This window comes from Agrilus planipennis, unplaced genomic scaffold (genome assembly GCF_000699045.2).
Source record: "Agrilus planipennis isolate EAB-ADULT unplaced genomic scaffold, Apla_2.0 scaffold126, whole genome shotgun sequence".
NCBI lineage: Eukaryota > Metazoa > Arthropoda > Insecta > Coleoptera > Buprestidae > Agrilus > Agrilus planipennis.
In genome coordinates this window covers 300,407-320,113 of record NW_020439036.1, presented here as the reverse complement: position 1 = coordinate 320,113, position 19,707 = coordinate 300,407, and the positions used below count along the sequence as shown (strand labels likewise).

The following is a 19,707-nucleotide window of genomic DNA, read 5'->3' as shown; positions in this document are numbered from 1 at the left end:
AAATACAACTGGTGTTTTGATTTGATTGGAAAGTTGTGGCGCCGCGACGCTTACGGGCGTCACAACCGCTAACGTTCTCAACGTGCATGCTGCACCATCTTCATGCATTTTCCTGTACTATTAGAAAAGTTACATTTAGGTATTTCCCTGATTTTATTTTTTAATGCACTCTGTGTGCAAGTAAAAGTTCGGGGTTAATAATATACATTCATTTATACTGCCCTTAAGTACATTATTTAAATTTAAAATAAAAAGGCATTAATATATACGGTGTTCCTTCTTAAAATAGGGTTGTTATCTTAGCGTTGATTTCAAATAACACAGTAATTAATTATAATTTTCCGTTTTTGTTTAAAAACGGAGGAGTAATCGCCATCTGTTAGGAGAACTTAAAAATAGCATCAATATTTTTGCAAATTGAGTAGCATATGCTGCCATCTGCAAGTAAGCTTGAGAAGCTTGTTGAGTACAATAAATTCCACTAAATGCAGCTTTATACTACAGATGGCACCACTTGTAGGATTGCATTGAGAAGTATATTTAAATATTATACCGCGAATTTCCATACAAACAATATAATCTATCTAAAAAAGGCTAATTTAGTAAATAAATTATTTACTTCAGTTACTGAAAAAGTTTAAATTCCTTGAGACGAGCTTTTCACGAGCATCATCTGTTAAATATATACATATAGTCGTGAGGGTACCAAAATGAAAAGTGCAAATGTCTAAGTCTGTACTCAACGAAACGAGAAAGAAGCTATATTTATATTAGATAACATATTATTAATTGCATTATATGATAAGAGGAATAATGTTGAAAAATATGTACGAATATATCCTTATTTTCCAATTCCATTTATTTGTATTACAGTTGTTCTAGTTGTAAGAGTAGTGTTAAGTATTATTCTTAAGTCCACACCATATGTAGATACGTATGTAAATTAAAATTGTTTATTAATATTCTTCAATCAGTTAATTGTACATAAATTTACTGTAATGTGTTTATATTTTGAGTGACACTAAAGACAAAATAAATAATCGTTAATTTTCATCAAACCACACTATTCCAATGCAAACAAAAGAAGTATGTAAACGATTAATTCTTATTGATAAAAATTACAGACATAATTTATGTTTTACAGCTTATCTAAAACATTTTTATTGATGTTCTACATTATATCAGCTGTTTATGTAGATGTAGTCCACCTTTTAATATCATTTATCAATATCCAAGTCATTTAATTCTTCATCAAGACCATCTAAATCCTCATCTGCAAACAAATTTTCATTAATTGGTACATTAGTGATATTATCATCTTGGGATCCTTCAGATATTCCATTCTCTTTTTCAGAATGCCCCAAATTATTATTTTTTAATCTCCCCTCTAGAGCCAATGTCCCTGTATCATCAGCCTAAATAAATAAAAAATTATGTAACAAAATTAAGTATCTTTCTGTCTTGTCAACAGCATACTTCTTGTGCTTCTAATGCAAGGTTGTCTAAAACTAATTCTTTATATTCTATGCCTTCATCTTCGTCTTCTACAGCATATGAATCGAATGCCTCATCCCCTTCCTCCATATCTTGCTCAGCAGCAAGGGCAGGATTAAAACTGAACATTTCTCTACCAGAAAGACCAACTTGTCTGCCTGCTTTATAATCACTTCGTTTTTTCTCTTCTTCTTTTTTGGCATTGTCAATTTTTTCCTAAAAGTTGAAATACAATTAGTTTACACTACACATGGGAATAAAATATGTTCTTATCACCTCAATTTTTCTCCTCTTCCAAGCTAAAAATGTTTCTAAAGTTACTTTGGTTTGTTTAGGTCCCAAAGCAGCCCTTTCTCTTTCAATTAAGTCTTCAATAGAAATTTCATTTTTCTTGGCATCTTTCTTTTTATCTTTTTGAAGTACAAAACCAGGTGGTAAAGCATGCCTGTAAATACATTTCTCTCCTGAAGGACATTGCCAAAACCAACCATATTTTGACTTTTCGACAGCTTCTAGAAAATGTTTACAAATCTAAAATTAAGTTTTATTTAAAAAATCAATTCGGTAATTCACTGTAAGTAAAAACACTACATACAATTTCAGTATGAGGCATTGTCTTGTTACTTTGACCATGTTTTCTTTCTATTACTTCTTTAAGTTTTTCTTCATCCCAATTATCCATCGTATCTTCTAGTTCATCATCCCTCATGTCCACATACAAAGAACGTTTTTCAGCCTTCCTTTCAATTGTAAGATCATGAGAAAACTTACATTTATCACCTTTGCCACACTGGCCTTGTTTGAAAAATGCACATACAATTGATTTCGGGTCTGCACCTATTCAATTAATTAAACTACATCAGCAACAAATAACTAAATTTTATAGTTATTAGTACCCTTTTCCACTTTTTGTGTTTGGACTGGTTTAAATAGCATTGCCAATTCCTTTTGTTCTTTAAGTTTCTTCTCTCTCTCCAATTTCTTTGCTGGATCTTCTTTAACTGGATGATGACCGCCAGATTTAACCTGCTTTTCTACTTGTTGAATAAATTTTTGCTGCTTAGCCCCCTTTTTATTTTTTAATCCGAATGTTTTATCCTGAAAGCTACACGTGAAACTCATATGTTCATAATATTAGCATGAAATTTTTAATAAATACCTCGATAACTTTTTCTTTCTTTTTCTGTTCGGTTTTTTTGCTAGGCCCGGCCGCTGGTGCTTTTTTCGGTGGCATGATTTACAACTTAATTAATTGATTAATTNGTATTCGTGTACATTTTTAATTTAGAAGAATTAAGTTTTTCTGTAAGTATATTTCGTGTAATAAACTTGTGTTTAAACAACTAAATCAGTTACATGTAAGTTCTCAATAGAAAAACAAAAATCTTCTTCCTCGGTTAACATTCTCCATATCCAATATGCAAGAGCTTTTTTTTACGCGGTTCGTTAGCAACAATTGTTTGAAAGTAGTCGCATAAGGCCCCTGTTTCTTCAACTATATAACTAATGGTCACTATTTTATCTTGAACTTTTTTTCAAGTTATTCCCGGTGAAGGACATGAATGGGCGTCCTTTGCAATTTTCATCTTCCTTGGATGTTCTGATCAGTTTAAACCCCATGCACAGGGTCCGCCAATGTTTCCACCAAGTCGGCGTGTGTCTTTGATAGACATTTTTGTCAAGCAGCTCTCGTAGCAGCTATTTATCTTCTAGACTTTTTTAAATTACTTAATTAGGGAAAGTGCAAGGAAGCACAATCACCTTTTTCTTTAAATTTTTATGAGTAGACAATTGTTACTTTTACGTCCTCCCTCATACATCACATATACTTACAGCACTACTCTTATGGTAGGGACTTGTTTCACTCGTATAGTATTTATTCACACATTGCATACTAATGATTTTAGATTTTGGGACAATTTCGCTTAGCTCAATAGTTCATTGCCCTAACAAAAAAAAACCATACCGAGGTTTTTAAATTTAAAAACGAAGAGCTCGTTTAATGGTTCCATCTAAGTAAATTTTTAACACGTAAATGCATTCCAACCTGTTAATTAAAAATCAGGTTACTTAAACAATTAATTATCATAAAATAAAATTATAAATATTCGTACAATAACTTGCTTAGCTAAGTGATTAATAATTACTATATATTACATTAATACTTTGTAATCTAAGAATCGTTTACAATTAATTCTTAATTTTAACGATATAAAGCGCCACATTTTTTTATTTTTGTCCTGTGAAATTAGAAACTCCCTGCAACAAGAAAAAATATAACTAATTGTTACATTTTGTATTTTTAAATGCTACAGGAGATAATTCCTTTAACAAAAAGATAGTACAAAGGGAAAAAGTCTTTAAATTGTACCTTTAAACATTTCTCCAGAGAGTAAACTGTCAAGAGCCTTTTGGACTGAAGGGTCATTCAATAAAGGTGTGGGAGTTACAGCTTCTGTTTCCACCGGAGCCCCAACAGGTTTAGGAGATTCATTCTGTCCAGATTTGTTCAAAATATTCAATATACGGTTCTGTAATTCGGCTGCTTTATTATTTACTGCAGGCTCGATTGTTTTCTCGATGCCCTCTTTATTTTCATATTGACTTTGTAGTTCTTTCCGTTCTTCTAAATATTTTAAAATTTTGTCATACTGAAGAGTCGTTAACTGACGATTTTCAGCCAGTAAATTAAAAAGAACCTAATACATAGAAATTAATCAAAAATGAAACAATTATTTCGAATAAAACGTACCTGAATTTGTTCTGGATGTCGATCTTCTAAGGACATGCTTGTCCCATTTGCTCTATTTGTCTTATCGCCCCTCATATAGGCTTCAAAGTTGCGACTAATAAGTTTTAGGGCGTCTTCTATTGGCATATTTCTGTGTTCTATAACAACAACCCTTACAAATAAGAAAACATACTTTAATCCAATATTATATGAAATTTAGTACCTTGAGGAAGACCATGCAATATGTTCAATGTAAGACTACGATTTTCCTCATTTTGTGGCATGACTAAAATGGCATATAGACAACCTCTGCTGGATATACTCGCAAGAACTCTACCAAGTGGTACATCTTCATTAGGGAAGAGCAAATCAACTATTAACCCTAAGTTTTTTAATCTCTGTTCAATAAATTCAGCATATTCTCTAAAAATTAACAGACAATTCAGTATATGTGCTTTGTATTTAAAAAGAAGACATAGTTACGTTAAAAGCTTTGACACAACTATTATTTCACAGTCATTTCTCTCAGGTGGTAAAGGGACTTCCACAGCTGGGGGTGGTACATAAGGTTGTGGTGGATATGGTTCTTCTCTACCATAGAATTTTGAACGTGGACCATCTCTGTCACAATAACAATCACAATTAAATGACTAAAAGTATGTTCAAATGAAAGGTAATTCTTACCTAAAGTTGTCCTGATTAAAAGTTTTTCTTCCACGTCCTCTTTTTGCTGGAGGTACATAGGAATCAGTTGGTTCATTCTTTCTATTCACTGATTGTGTGTCATCATCACGATCTCTTACTGTAAATTTGTTATGTGCATATTTATCTTCTTCACGATCAGCTGGAAGAAATTTATTATGTGGATAAGAATCATCATTAGTACCACGTTCTCTCCCTGAAAATTTCTTGTGGGGATCATCTCGAAATTTCTTTGGAGAATAAGAATCATTATCGCTCTTATTGTGGGGATAAGATTCATTATCAATTTCTGAAGATGCAAATTTGTTATGAGAGTAAGAATCATCAACTTGTTCTTTTGGCTTAAATCTGTTATGAGAATAGGCATCTTCTTCATTTTCTTGTGGTACTTGATTGTCTTGTTGATAATGATTTTCATCCGGATCATGTGCAATAAACTTGTTTAAAGAGAAATTGTCTTCAGAAAAGTCTTCTCCAGGGGCTGTGTCATTTCCCTCTTCTCTCCCTTGATTATCAATACTAGGGGAAATATCAGGCTCCTGTTTTATTAATGCCTCATTATTATCCTGGTGTGACTCTATCTGTTTATCACTGGGATTATCCCTGAGAATTGGTGTTGGCAACAAGCCACCTCTGTCCTGTTTTTGTCTTTGATTTTGTTGATTTGTTTGCTGATTTTGCTGTTGTTGATGTTGCTGCTGCTGACGAAAAGGGGGCTTTTGGTGATTCTTTTTATCAAAAGCTTGTTTAACAGTGAGCTTTCGACCCCGGAACATGCAACCATTCTCTTTCTCTATAGCTGAATGAGCTTCGGATTCTTTTTCGTATTGTACAAATGCAAACCCTCTTTGAAGAACAAGGCCTAAAATATTCCCATGAATTTTAAATTTTTCTTCTAAATCTAAGGGAATCAGTCCTTCGCCTAAATTTCCTATGAATATTCGTGACGGTGTTGTAGCCGGATTTTTCATAAATTGTTTGTCTGTTCGATACATAATTATGGCTGTAACCTAACGTAATCTACTTAAATATAAGTAGTTTTCTTGAATAATATCAAGGATAATGAAAAAATTTAAGCACTAATAACAACAAAACATAATTAATTAACCTCAGAATTGTTTTTGGTTAGCTTCTGATACTTACTTGACATTTGACGGTTGAAATAATAAAGTGACCTGTAGTCTGGTAGATAAACAAATCCGCTTTCCTTTAGATATCGGCCTATAGAGGCCACCAGTATACGGTATTTAAGACTTATTTGTGAAAATACATTAATAGATGTCAGCAAAGACCTTGAAAATGTAATAAATCTATTTTAAAAGAAATCACAAAATATAAACCTTTCTTAACTTTAATTACAATTAAACGTTTGTGGAGGCATTGGGAAATTTAATAAAGATTGTTGTTAAACACATTTATAAAAATTTTAATATTTTGCTAATAAATGCTCTACACTTTTCCTTTTTTTTTAATCGTAACTATTAAAAAATAAGACAGCATCGGATAACAACGCAGGTTGTAGGTACTTAGTACTACCTAATTACCCAAATAGTAACTAAATATAAAGCTAATTAAATAGTTCATTACAAAAAGCAAATCATCACTGCCAATAATTTAAAAAATGAAAATTTGTTATTTCCTAAAGGGGTTTTTTAGATGTTGAAATCAAATTTTCTTTGTATACACTAGTGGCAAGTTGAAACCTTATATAAGGATATTCTATCATCAAAGAGCGGCATCATCTTTTGAAAAATTGAAACAATTGTTGTGAACTATTAATATATATATTTTTTGAAACTTTACTTTCGTTTCCTTTAATCGATTATGGATTATCGACAAGTAAAGCCTTCTATCATTCATTATCTTTGAGAAGAACACTTTTTTTTGTTCAGTAATTTCAAATTAATGGGAGTTTTTAATCGACGAAAAAAAGGAGAAGGTTTTCAAGTAGAAGCGTCGATTTTTTGTCTTTTTTATGTATGACCACCCATTTTTTACAGAGTAGTCCGATTTTGATAATTCTTTTTTTATTGGAAAGGGTATACCCCGAAGTTGGTCCCATATAAACTTGGAAAAAAATCTAAACAGGGAACGATTTGTAGTAGGAAAATAATAGTAGTATTAGTAGTAATTAATAGACTATAGCACAAAATATTATAAAATAAAAACTTTAAAAAAAATTAAACCGCCGAAAAAACTGAAAAGCAAAAAATAATAAACCTTTATTTTATTAACCTTAATAACTAAGTTCTTCAACTAATGTAAGTGTATCTAAGTAATTTTGAAAATTTAAAGAAATAACCAAATCAAATTAACATTGCAATGGTTATTTCTTTAAATTTAAGGTAATTGATTGTTTAGCGCCGACTCAAAATTACTTAGGTCGGTTTATTTTTTTTTTTAAAGTTTTTATGGATTTAAATAAATTTTAAAGGTATGCCTACACTGAACCTGAACGGCACGGAACGCAGCGCATCAAATCATTAATCACTTCAGTTCCGAGCAGTGGATTTTTAAAATACCAGCGTTGCCTTTGTGACTAACTGAGCGGCATGACTTAGACTTCTAGAGGTTTAAACTATCCTTAGCATTCGGGAGGGCACTGGTTCAATTCCGGATCCGACTGCCTTAGTCCAAGTTTTTCTATGGTTTCCTTTGATAACTTAAGCAAATGCTGGGGTAGTAATATTCCACAAATAATCTCTCACTCTCTTTTGCCTTCATTTCGTCCGTCTCGTCTTTCTCATCCGAATCACCACCCACCCATTCCCACGATTACTGAAAGGAGGCTGAAGATGGGCTTCCGCACTATCCTTCAGTGTATTCCGAAGGAACTACCCTCCCATCAGCATTAGCAAATGGTGGGAATGAAATAACCAACAAATAAACAGATAAGTGCATAGAACTCCGTCGTTCGTCCGTTCGCTTCGCACCGTCCGTCCTCTACACTTCAGTGCCAGTGTAAGCAAACCGTTATGTTACGTATTTTATAATACATTTAGTTAAGTTGCCTTAAAATTTTTAAATTTCAAAAAATTATTAGGAATTTATCAAAAAAGTAATGCTCCCTCCCTCTAACAATACAAGCAAACAAAAATGTATGCTTAATAATACATGCATACATATGTACATGTACTGATAAAAATATTGATAACAAATCCGCCAGCCAATGTAGAAAAAAAGATGTTCTAATCAAATTCAGTTACAATATTGGTATTGGATAATGAAAGATCTCACAAAATGAGACAAAGAATGTTTTTACCTATTTACTTTTTAATATTGCTATTCGATTTATCAAAGGGTGTTGATGAAAAACCAAGCCTTTACAATTATGCGGGATGTGTTATTTCTGGAATGCAAGATGCAGATTTTAACATGGGGTACGATAATACCCCAATTAAGGACGATTTCAAGGGTACAATAGCTACTTTCCAAACGAAGGACGTGTACGGTAGGTTTAGGAATTTATTAATCTCAACAAATTCTTTAAATCAATTTACTTATTTGTTTTTATTGGATCTATACTGTAGTCAAATGTTTTGAAGGTCGTTTTCCCTTCTTTCCCTTTTTTTTCAGTTGAATTAAAACGTAGGGCAGCTTTTAACAAGTATCTTTAGACAACTTTGTTCTTTTTAATACCGGCTGCACCAGAAATTTTTGCTTTTTATAAACGTATCTTTACTAAACAGAAGATTTTTTCTAATACAATTTCATGCTTATCTTATATCTCAGACATTGATTTTGCTCAATAGTTAGTGTTTGTATTGTAAAATGAGTAATTAATTTGCTTCGTAATATCCTGTTATTTTAATTTTTGATAAGATTGTGGCGAATTTATAATTATGAAAAATGGTTAAAATCAGTTAAATAAAACACTTAAAGGAATGTTTCACCAGTTGATTGACTAGAACTCAGAAAAGTTAAAAACCATACAGTCCTTTATACCTAGGGTTGCCATACATCCCGTATATACGGGACTGTCACCGTATTTAAATATCACGTCCCGTATTGTTACTTGTCCCGTTTTTGTCCCGTTCATCAATATTTCAATTCCACCAGAAAAGTCGAGGTAGCTGCAGCCTCTATGCGTGTAATGAGAATAAAATGAATGGTCTAAAACCTCTTCCTGGTGATTCTTCTTAACATAATTAAACTGGTTTTCGATTAATTTATCATGATTTGAGTGAATTGTTTTTGTTGTCGTTGTTTTGGCAATAATGGCAACCCTATTTATACCTACATGTCGTAGCACTGACAAATAGATACATTTTTTTTGTTATCTATTCGCAACGATTTATCTAACTAATAAGACATTTTATAAAAGTCTTATACAATATACTTATCTAAAGATCTTTTCTTTTCATTTAATCACAACTATTTAGACTAATTATACTTTATTTATTGTAAAACAAAATATTAAATTGCTTTTTTTAATTGCGCTCCAATGGGAAAATAATCGAAACACTTGAGTCGTACTCATCGTTTTGATGTTGGAATTAAGTTAAATTTTTTCTTTTATTTCAGGTGTGGAAATTAGTGGCACAAACTATTTTAATGCCACTTTAGAATCTGATACTTTACGAATTTTTACAACAGATGAATACAAGAATGTAGAACCTGAAATAGGATATGATCCTTTCCCAGAGATAAAATTCCAGTTAGATCTTCAATGTATAAAAGGAAACATAAGTCTTGTAAGTTTTAGTATGCATAGCTAAGACACGTAACTCATAAAAAATTCGACTTTAATTTGATCGCGAAAAGCTTTAACCTTATAAAAATAAAAAAATACGAATTATTACAACCGAGGGTTAAACTAGTGAGGGTAACTTGTGTAGATGAGATATAGGAGAAATCCTCCAATTCATCCCTTCTCGAATTCGTGTTTCTTTTCTTGTCTTCAATTCAACACGTTCAGCAATTCTTTGACGATGATGAATTGTTACTTCTATTCGGTTTGAATCAAGAAAGATGAAAAAGAAAAGGAGTTGAAGAAATAAAAAATAAAATAAAAAGAGAGGTATTAGGTACGTGAGCTTTAATTATTAAGTGTGTAATTTCTTCAGTTCATTGTTTCTCGAATTCGTATTTCTTTCTTGCATTAATTTCAAATGTTCATCAATTCTTTGACAAAGAAGAATTGCTTCTTCTATTAGCTTTGAATGAAGTAAGATGACAAATAAAAGGAGTGGATGAGATTAATTAAAAAAGAGAGTTGTTACTTTTAGTGTTTCTCCAATTCATTCTTTCTTGAATTCATGTTTTTTTTCTTGTTATTAATTCAACATGTTCAGAAGTTCTTTAACCAAGAAGAAGTGCTTCTTCTGTTTGCTTTGAATCAAGTAAGACAAAAAAGAAAAGTTTCAATTGTTATGCTGTACGTTCATGTCATTTAAAGACCAAGTTTTCACATTCTTTTGCATTGCAATTGGATCTCTTCTTTTTTTATAAGTGCATTGAACGTTATATACGTACATATAATTTTGCTAGATTTTTGTAGTAACGTGTAAACTAAGTAGAATAATACAATTACAAATAAATTTCGTTCGCCAACAAATACAGGTTCAAGCTACTTTAGTTTACTTAAAGATTAAAAAAAAACTTTTTTCTTTATTTTTTTTACCAATTTCATTTGTTTGTTTCAGAGATTTGTACAGCCTTTAACAGACGTTAACAACCACGATCCTTATTTCGAAAAAGAAATCTATGAGTATATTTACGTACAAAATTCCTTACCATCTAATCATCAATTAACTGATAATCAGAGCTTGAGTGCATTCGACATTGATATGACTAATAATCGACTATCATTTTCGATAGAAGAAAACGACTATTTTTCGATAGACACAGCATCAACCGATTCTACAACAAGGCAGACATTTACTACATTAACAAGTTTAAAAGATATTGAAGCACCATCAACTATAAAACTAAATCTAAGTGCTACAGTAAGTATATGCTTAATATTATAACAAAAATCGAAATGTTGAAGAGCCAAACTTATCTCAAACTCAAACTTATCGGCAGTTCGCCTTTAACGGATTCCTGCAGCTGATATTCAAATTTTTTGTTCCGTCGCTTAAAATCTATATTCCCTAACGTCCCAATGATTCTGTTTTTTGCACAAATTGAGTTATCTTAGTCTTCACGTCGATTCGCCATTTATGATAGTTAAGTTTACTCCGTACTCTCAGTTTTACATAACTTATTTTTAACGTTTCCTTTTGAAATTAGCAAAGAATTTTATACATTTATTTAGGAATGGCTGGGAATCATCACAAGATGAGTGAAGACGACAAACCGCCTCACCACTCTGTCTTATTTGCTTCTTTATTATCTTGGATTTGAGTCCTCGATTATTATTAATTTCGCTCTTAAAACAGTCGCTAATTGATCTACTAACCCGGTAGGTAAGGTGCACCAACCTTTGACGAGTGATCGAAATAAAAATTTATGGATCTTATGTAACAATATTTACAAAATTCTTTATTAACTATACAAATCAGGAATCGTAATACTAGTCGCAATAATAGTCTAATTGATTTCTACTAAACAGAATGACCTTTAAACTAGGGTCAATCCAAGAAAACCTGAAGGATGGCAGCCCTAGAGCAATAAACTATGAATAAAAGAAGGTGTCTTTATTTAAAAAGACGCTACCTCATATGCAATATATTTGCAAACTTTTATTTAACATAGTACTTACTTTGTTATGCATAAGTACATAGCTAATACCTCGCAATCCACGAAAATATTTAATGGAGATTACGGCGACAACGTATTTACAATAGATACCTGCTAATGATTCCTTCAAACCAATATTTACTACACCATCTTTTTATCTTTAAATTGAGGTCTTTCGTTNTACTTTGAACAGATTTGGGAAATTAGGTTGTTCCGTAAATATGGCTTGCCATCTTTCTGTGCAATATTATTGATTTGAAAGTACTCTGAATTTCGAATAATCGCTTACAAAATTACGATGTTTACTTAAGGCCTTAAATAAAGTATTTTTGCGTACTTTATGCGTCTTGTAAAGTATAACGTACGCACAGTCGAAATAGAGTACAATACTACAATATAATAAAGTACGATTGGCAACCCTAACCACGACCGAACAGTCCAAAAAAATAAATTACAACTTTTTTTTATTTAACAATTGTAAATATGATATTTGGGCGTATTCTGCTATTGAAGATCAATTGGAATGGTTTATAGTGTCTTCCTTCTTCTTCACTATTAACTGAATGGTGTGACCTTCATCTTTCCATTTAAAGACTTTTAGCCTTTTGTTCTTTTACTTCCTGTATAATTTGTTTTTTTCTTTTCTTTCAGACTGGTACAATCATTTCAAACCAATCTTGATAAAAGACAAGATTCTAATGACAGTAGTCAAACCATTGCCACGTGTAATTTTGGCAACTAACCCGTTTATCCTGTTTGATATCAAAGTTACGAAGAACAACAAGGAGTCGTGCTCAACTGGCGCAGCAATTTTGGTAAAACTACTCCCGCCACCTTTACCCCCGCTACCTATCAACGACGGAGGTTTTTCATTCCAACGTAACACTTACGTAGCTTTCTACAAGGGCGATCTGGAACTAACATTCCAACAACCAATATTGCTCGTTGGACAAGTCAATAGTGTTATACTGAGGATGCAAAACAGCAGTATGTATTAAAATTAAAAAAAATAGGGGCGGTTGGTGTTGTACAGCTGCAGAAAGTACCCAAATACAGGAAATATGTATTTTACACAACACAATCGTCACTTTTTACATTCTCCATTGATAACTTCTTAATTATTACCGCAATTTCAGTTTACGTTGCCAATTCACGCCCAGGACCGGCTTCAGATTATAAATTATTCGCTTTTTTTTCAAATTTTTACATATTCATTCTAATAACTGAACTTACTCTTCCTATTGCTCATGTTTTTGTGCTGTTTCATTCCTATTTTTATTCTCCCTCGTCATTTTCATCCCTTCGTACCTTTAATCATGTTTATTCCACTTTAAGTTCACGTGCTGCCCCTGTTCTACCCAAAAGCGTTATGAGAACTACAACTCCCCACGAGATACTTACCTATCTACTTTTTTTTTTAATTTTGTAGAAATTTTATAAATGATCCTTACCCTTTGTAGTTCTAGGTATTTCCCTATTTCTTTCCCAAGTGATCTAGCTATTTCTCATTTTTTTTATTAAAACCTTATTACTTTTTACCATAATTATGTACAAATGTTTCAGATTACACTAATTATTTCTACGTTAAATCGCCTTTCCGTAAACTGGTGACTATACAGTTGAAGCAAACTCTGAAACGTACCGATTTTGACAATGGAATAATTCTGTTCGACATAGTTGCTTTGAGTACCAATTCGTTAAATTCAGCCACTGCGTCAGTGGTGGTTGTTTGGGATGGGCCCAAAACTATACTAATTTTCTTTACTGATTATCTATCAGGTTTTGTGTATATCTTCCTTTTACTGACGATCCTTCTTGCTATATGTGCAGCCATCGGTTTTAAACTAATGCACAAAACAAGACGCCCTGTACCATCTACAGCCCTACAACCACCACCACCTTATACACCAAACTCTGAGGAAAAATAACACCTTATTCAATTGATGCAATAATATTCTTTAGTACTCACCATTAAATTAGTAACATATTGATATAAACAAGTAAATAATATGTATTTTAAAAATAAATAAATTATTATATAGTAACGTATTATTGTAAGTTTTGTTGGTGGAAGAATAAAACAATTGACTTGATAAGGTGACATGCACATCGTTTTAAATTATTTTTTAGTATATACAGCGCTATACCATTCCAAAACAATCATATAAGAACTGTTATCATCACAAGATTATATTATTATTATCCCTCAAGAAATGCAATGATCCTTTGTCAAAATAAACTCGAGTGATAAGAGCTTTTCCATATAAATCATCGATTTCAAGTCAAGAATTTGGATAGGGGGAGAAATCCACCACTGTGTATGACTGATGTCATGTAACACAAAATCAGTGTCAAGTATATTTTTTATAATTTGAAAAAAAATTGTCAAAATTGGTCGTATTCAAAATTATCTAAATTAAAAATGAGAAGAAATTGTATGAAAAGTGATGAGCAAAATTGATCTTGACCTTGAATTTTCGCAAGATCAAGATCAAGGCCAAGATTGTTTTTATATTAGACCAAGACCAATACTAAACGAACAAGACCAGGAATAAAACTAAGATCGCACGAACAAGACCAGGATTAAAACCAAGACTGAACAAATATAATCAAGACAAAGACCGAATGTGCAGGACCAAGACGAAATACGAGACTAAACGGAAAATTTAATTCATTTATGAATTAAACTACTTGAAGCAATTCTAATATATTTTTTTCTAGGAAAAATGTATTTTTAGTATTTGAAATTTTCAATTTTGATTTACTAGATTTTAACACTTAATATATAAATAAAAACAATTTTACTACTGTTTGAATAAAGGGATCTACAAGAATGTGCTCGGAGTAAGTGTTCTTTGTTTCAATGTCTGTGGTTCGAATTTCCCTAAACCATCCCACATCCTTAACCATTTGCGAACAGTAATCTAATCTAGGTCTACCTCTACCACTCCTAACTCCCGTTTTTGCCTTTAATATGTCTCTGACTAGACTTTCAAGCCTAAGAAGGTGTCCTACAAACCTACCTCGTCTATTTCATATTGACTTCTGTGCAGTGCTATGTTCTCTTATTCTTTATAATGCCTCTTCATTTCTAACCTTCTCTATCGATGGTATCCTTATCATTCGCCGGTAAGACCACATTTCGAACGCTTCCAACCTTTTCTTTTCCGCCGCGCTCACCGTTCATTTTTCGCACCCGTACAACGCCGCGCTCCAAACATACACCTTTAACAATCTTTTTCGAATTTCTAAATTAATCGTTCGCGAGCATAGAAGTGATTTCCTTTTATTGTAGGCAATTCGACCCTGCGCTATTCTCCAGTTTTTTTTTTATTATTTTCATTTCTTTCAAGTAATATTCCTTCCGCTAAAAGGTCAATTAATACGTTTAAGGAAGGGTAAGTTTTCGAATTTTCATAGGTCTCACAACTATCGACACTATTTTTTTTTAAGTCATGACAAGCTCGCAGGTGTGACTGCAATAATGATGTAAATCAGATAGGAAGACCGTAGCGTCGCTTAATAGCTTATTTCGGGAACAAAGTGTGTCTAGGAAGAACAAGTACAGAATTCTCACTACCATTACCAAGTCTATAGGTAGTAACATGCAATAGTAAAGTTTGACCTCTAAAACACACGTCGGAAATAATGCTTAGGATGTTAGAAATGAGGTTCTGGAGAAGAGTCGCTAGAAGAGCTGAAACAGGAACGGTCCACCAATTAGATAAATCATGGACGTCTCTCATGACATAATCGAACATATAAGAAGAAAACAACTACGATAATACGATCACGTACGGATGCTGAGGATTTAGAGGATATCAAAACAAATTTTACTATGGACATTGGCTGGTAGAAAAAAAAAAGAGGACCCGTGAAAAGCTGGATCGAGGGGATTAACAGCGAGATGAGAGAAGGAGCATTAGAAGAAGAACAAAGGAGATTGGGAATCGGAAAACGTCGTAGAACGTTATAGACTAATTTATATATAATTAACTAACTACGTATTAAACATTTAATTGAAGCTCACATTTATAAACAATTTGAAAATACGATCCTGATGCGTTCTTTCTTATTTTTTGTATTACTTTTTATACTATGCTTTATTATCTTGCTTTTTTGTGGTGTTACATACTTTGATTAGTATTAACGTCACCACGTGGCATTTAATATTTTGTTATTTATCTCAACCATTGTAATGTCTTTAATTTAAATGAAATTTTGATTAATCACTCTACTTATTACTTTATCTATACGTACTTATGTGTTTTTGTAATCAATGTCTCACTTGAAAATTATTGTACTTTTACACACGCCGAATTATTTGGAATTTTGTTTTCTACATAACTCAAGAAATGTAGTAGTTACTGCTAACTGTACATTTCTATAAGTCACCAAAAATTACCTATCAATTTTTTCCTAATATTTACAACACTTGTGTCCTTGAGAAAGCCCCCATCAGGAATAAATGGTTGGCGTGAGTTTTGTCATGTTATTCATCCTATCAGCTCTGATTTGTGCCTATGTTAATTTGCAAAGATTCCACAGTTGGTAATAAATGAAATAAAACGGAATTACTGAATATCTCTTTGAAGCATAAAAAAGTAATTTCATTAAACTGTATAAAATTATATACTTGCTTAGAATGCATTGAAATATGTTACTTATATAGGTAAGTACAATATAAATGGGATATATATGAAAAAATGATATCTTTGTTCCAATTTTAGCATTATGAAGTGTCAAACGTTGAAAAATAATTCACGTTTGATTAAGTGTAAGGACGACAGCACATGAAAAAAATAACTAAATACATATAAATAGATAAGTTTTATATACAAGTTCCTACATGCTATCTCGTGGTTTTCAATTATGGAGTGTTTTTGTGTAAAATTCTGAGTGGAAAATCAGGTTTTTGGAAAAGAGGGAAATGTAATTCCTCAAACTTTTTGCAGCTTTCTTCGGCAAGTTTGATACGTAAAATTTGGTTAATTATTATTTGCAAATATAATAATACAAATGAATTAATAACGATCAAAGTAAATCTTTTTATACCAGAAAATAACCCACCCGCTTCGCTGAAGAACTAATGTTTATATAGTTGGGATGTTCAAAATTGGCATAGTCTGCAATAAAACTCTCGCTTTTAGTTTTTTCTTTCAACTTACTGACTAGACTAGGGCGGTTGCTGACAGTACGCCTATTTTTATTAACGACAGACGTTGTAGGGAATATCGTAAACATAGAAAAGAGATGTCAGGTAGGATTTGCAGCGGACACTAATAAAAAAAAGAATAACATTACACTAATTGATGTGTAAAAGAAAAAGATGCAGACAAGCAGAATAAAAAGTTGCCAACATTGGACTTTAAAGAAACTTGAACTTGAAAGCAAAAACGCCTGTTCAAAGATATAATTCCAACCACACAGTTATAAAGCCGGCCCTGATCTTATGCGTATCTAAACAACCTCTAACCGCTGCCCCGCTTACTATTTATCGGTTATCTCTTTTCACCTTGTCTATACCACTCATGAAGCATTTCCTTACTTAACAAGAGCATGTTCAAAACGCAGCAAATGACTACAGTTCCAAGAGGAAACAAGAAGGGAGATAAGTCCATTCTCACAGATAAATAATTTATTGCGACTTTGCCAATTTTAATCGTCCCAAGTATAACTATACCAATCCGTTTCAACCCCCCGCGGACCTTTCTCGGAGATCTTTCCTTAGTGTTTAAGGGATATATCCTCAATATTCCAAATTTCCATGTCCATCAATGGTTTTTACCAGTCACGGTACTGTTTTATGCCCTTTTTTTGTAGTCTACGTAATACTGCTCAACATGTTTCTAGACCACTTTATTATTTTATCAGAAAGTAGCTCACCTAACATGTATGCTTCGAGGTCGATAAGTGCTCATCAGTAAAAGGTTATCGTGAAATTGGCATTTTCAGGGTTCAGGTCTACAAAAACTGCCCAGAAAATTGTAGATCAATAGGACCATTTGATTGTGATAGTAAGTATTTATTTTCAAAGTGCGTGAGAATCATCTGATGGTTGTTAATTCAGCCTTTACACTCTTAATCTGTTCAAGGCGGAGGCCCATTTTTGTAGACCAACTTTTTCTTAATTTTTGTATTAAATTATCTAACATGAAAAGCAAACGGTTGATTGCATTTACGTTTTTAATTTAGTACATTCCACATAATTTAAATTGACGAAATTGAAAACGGTCCATTTTCCATCAGAGTTTTTGTATTAGATAAAATGGTTGTTTCGAGCGAGTGGTAGACTTATTCAGGTTGAAGGGTCGCGCTCTAAATGAACTGTTAGGTCCAGACGTTTCGTCGGCAATTGCGGCTGACATCTTCAGTAATGATGCACTGACAACGTGGGAAGTTATATCTCGTTTCTAAAACATTTGGGCATTTCGTTCCCACCTAGTAAGGTCCTCTATTAGAAATTGTGGGAATGGTTGGGGTAAGAAGGAATAAGGACGACCTGAAACCAGAAGAGAGTGAATTATTATCTGTGAATATTACTGCCCCAACACTTGCCTAAGTGATCCAAGGAATCTACAGCAAAAGTTGGACTAGAGCAGACGGATCTGGAATCTAAGGGGTGTTCTTCTGAATGCCGTGTAAGCAATGGTCTAAACTAAACTAGACGATGTCGCTCGGTAGTTTTACTTCGAAATCTCTGAAATGAATCAGACAGCGCGTAAAATTATACCATGAAATACGACCATGAAAGCCCATGCATTTGTCATGCAGACGATTGTTAATAATTTGAAAAGAACGGCGATGTATTGACTAAAAAAAATGCTCGGAAAAAGGTATTTGACTTACCTTCAAATTTTGTAGGTTTAAGAATTGACATACACATTATAAGGATTCCGTTCCCTAAAAAGTCTTTAGGAATTTATTAATAGAGATATTATGTTCCCTGCAAGACTATACACGACTTATGTGCTGGACGAGCTATACAGTCAAACATTAAAAATTTTATGCTTACTAATAAATGCTTAGGTATATATATTGATAAAGCTATTGATAACAAATTCGGCAGCAAATATAAAAAGAGAGAGTTTCTAAACAATTTCAGTCACAATATTGATATTGAATAAAGAAAGATCATACAAAATGAAACAAAAAATGATTTCGTCTCTTTCCATTTTATTGGCGTTGTTCGGTTTGTCAGTGGGTGCTGCTGTAAATCCAAGTAATAAAGCTGCAGGATGTGTTATTAATGGAGTGCAAGAAGATGATTTTCTTATGGAGTATGTTAATTCTCCAATTAGGGATGATTTCAGTGGTGTAGTTGCTAATTTCTCAACTCAGGGCGTATCCGGTAGGTTTAAGCGTTTAATCTTAACAAATTCCCTTCTAAACACTGGAACTTTACTACAAAATGCATTCATATATCTCTTATTGTTAAGATAGGTTCGTAAGAAATACATTTGCTTGACCGTTTTTTCGTTGATTTCTGTTGAAAAAGTAACTTTAAATTTTAATGGAATAATATTCAGTCTATATCCATTGAGAATGTCCATTCCAAATATTAGTGAAAGAATTTTTGAAATTGGATGAGTAGTTTTGGAGATTACCTTCTACATCCAAACTTAGAAACTTATGAACTTTACTTATTTCATCATTTTGATGTTAAAGTGTTAATTTAAGTTAAATTTCCTTTTATTTCAGGTGTGAAACTTAGCGGCTCAAAGTATTTTAGTGCCAGTCTGGTTTCGAATGTTTTACAAATCGTTACAACAAATGAATTCAAGAATATAGAACCTGCAATAGGATATGCTCCTATACCTGCGATCAAATTCCAGTTAAATTTGCAATGTGCATCAGGAAATGCGAATCTTGTAAGTTTTAGTATAGGCAAAAAGAGTTAATTTTCGGATACAAAGTTTGACGTAGGTATCTAACAAACGTATGTTTATTTTTTATTTAGGTGAGTGTCTAATTCTCTGCGACATTTCTTAACTTTTGACAACATAAGCACTAGTAATAGAGAAATTATAATTAATATAACCATAAATAAAATAAATAAAAGTAAAACAAAAATACTGGTAAGCAAAGGAAGAAAA

At 32.4% G+C, this 19,707-nt stretch overlaps 5 protein-coding genes across 5 annotated transcripts; 3 read left to right on the top strand and 2 right to left on the bottom strand.

Annotated features, from left to right (window-relative positions):
* Positions 1 to 1,087: 1,087 nt before the first annotated feature.
* LOC112905060 (zinc finger CCCH domain-containing protein 15 homolog) lies at positions 1,088 to 2,750 on the bottom strand. Its single transcript, XM_025976671.1, has 6 exons — positions 2,654 to 2,750; positions 2,391 to 2,592; positions 2,090 to 2,331; positions 1,771 to 2,025; positions 1,477 to 1,710; positions 1,088 to 1,415 (listed from the first exon to the last, which is right to left on the bottom strand). The coding sequence occupies exons 1-6, from the start codon at positions 2,726 to 2,728 to the stop codon at positions 1,218 to 1,220; spliced, it is 1,206 nt and encodes a 401-aa protein (XP_025832456.1). The 5' UTR covers positions 2,729 to 2,750; the 3' UTR covers positions 1,088 to 1,217.
* Positions 2,751 to 3,725: 975 nt separating this feature from the next.
* On the bottom strand, positions 3,726 to 6,074 carry LOC108736223 (pre-mRNA-splicing factor srp2). The gene is made up of 6 exons (XM_018468574.1): positions 4,910 to 6,074; positions 4,709 to 4,846; positions 4,449 to 4,648; positions 4,247 to 4,383; positions 3,866 to 4,193; positions 3,726 to 3,753 (listed from the first exon to the last, which is right to left on the bottom strand). The coding sequence occupies exons 1-6, from the start codon at positions 5,920 to 5,922 to the stop codon at positions 3,743 to 3,745; spliced, it is 1,827 nt and encodes a 608-aa protein (XP_018324076.1). The 5' UTR covers positions 5,923 to 6,074; the 3' UTR covers positions 3,726 to 3,742.
* A 2,035-nt stretch (positions 6,075 to 8,109) lies between these two features.
* Positions 8,110 to 11,764, top strand: LOC112905056. The gene is made up of 3 exons (XM_025976665.1): positions 8,110 to 8,378; positions 9,452 to 9,621; positions 10,573 to 11,764. Exons 1-3 carry the CDS (start codon positions 8,168 to 8,170, stop codon positions 10,897 to 10,899), a joined length of 708 nt encoding a protein of 235 aa, XP_025832450.1. The 5' UTR covers positions 8,110 to 8,167; the 3' UTR covers positions 10,900 to 11,764.
* A 463-nt stretch (positions 11,765 to 12,227) lies between these two features.
* On the top strand, positions 12,228 to 13,660 carry LOC112905057. Its single transcript, XM_025976666.1, has 2 exons — positions 12,228 to 12,598; positions 13,175 to 13,660. The coding sequence occupies exons 1-2, from the start codon at positions 12,310 to 12,312 to the stop codon at positions 13,537 to 13,539; spliced, it is 654 nt and encodes a 217-aa protein (XP_025832451.1). The 5' UTR covers positions 12,228 to 12,309; the 3' UTR covers positions 13,540 to 13,660.
* A 5,045-nt stretch (positions 13,661 to 18,705) lies between these two features.
* LOC112905058 lies at positions 18,706 to 19,527 on the top strand. The gene is made up of 2 exons (XM_025976668.1): positions 18,706 to 18,962; positions 19,313 to 19,527. The coding sequence occupies exons 1-2, from the start codon at positions 18,755 to 18,757 to the stop codon at positions 19,510 to 19,512; spliced, it is 408 nt and encodes a 135-aa protein (XP_025832453.1). The 5' UTR covers positions 18,706 to 18,754; the 3' UTR covers positions 19,513 to 19,527.
* Positions 19,528 to 19,707: the final 180 nt, after the last annotated feature.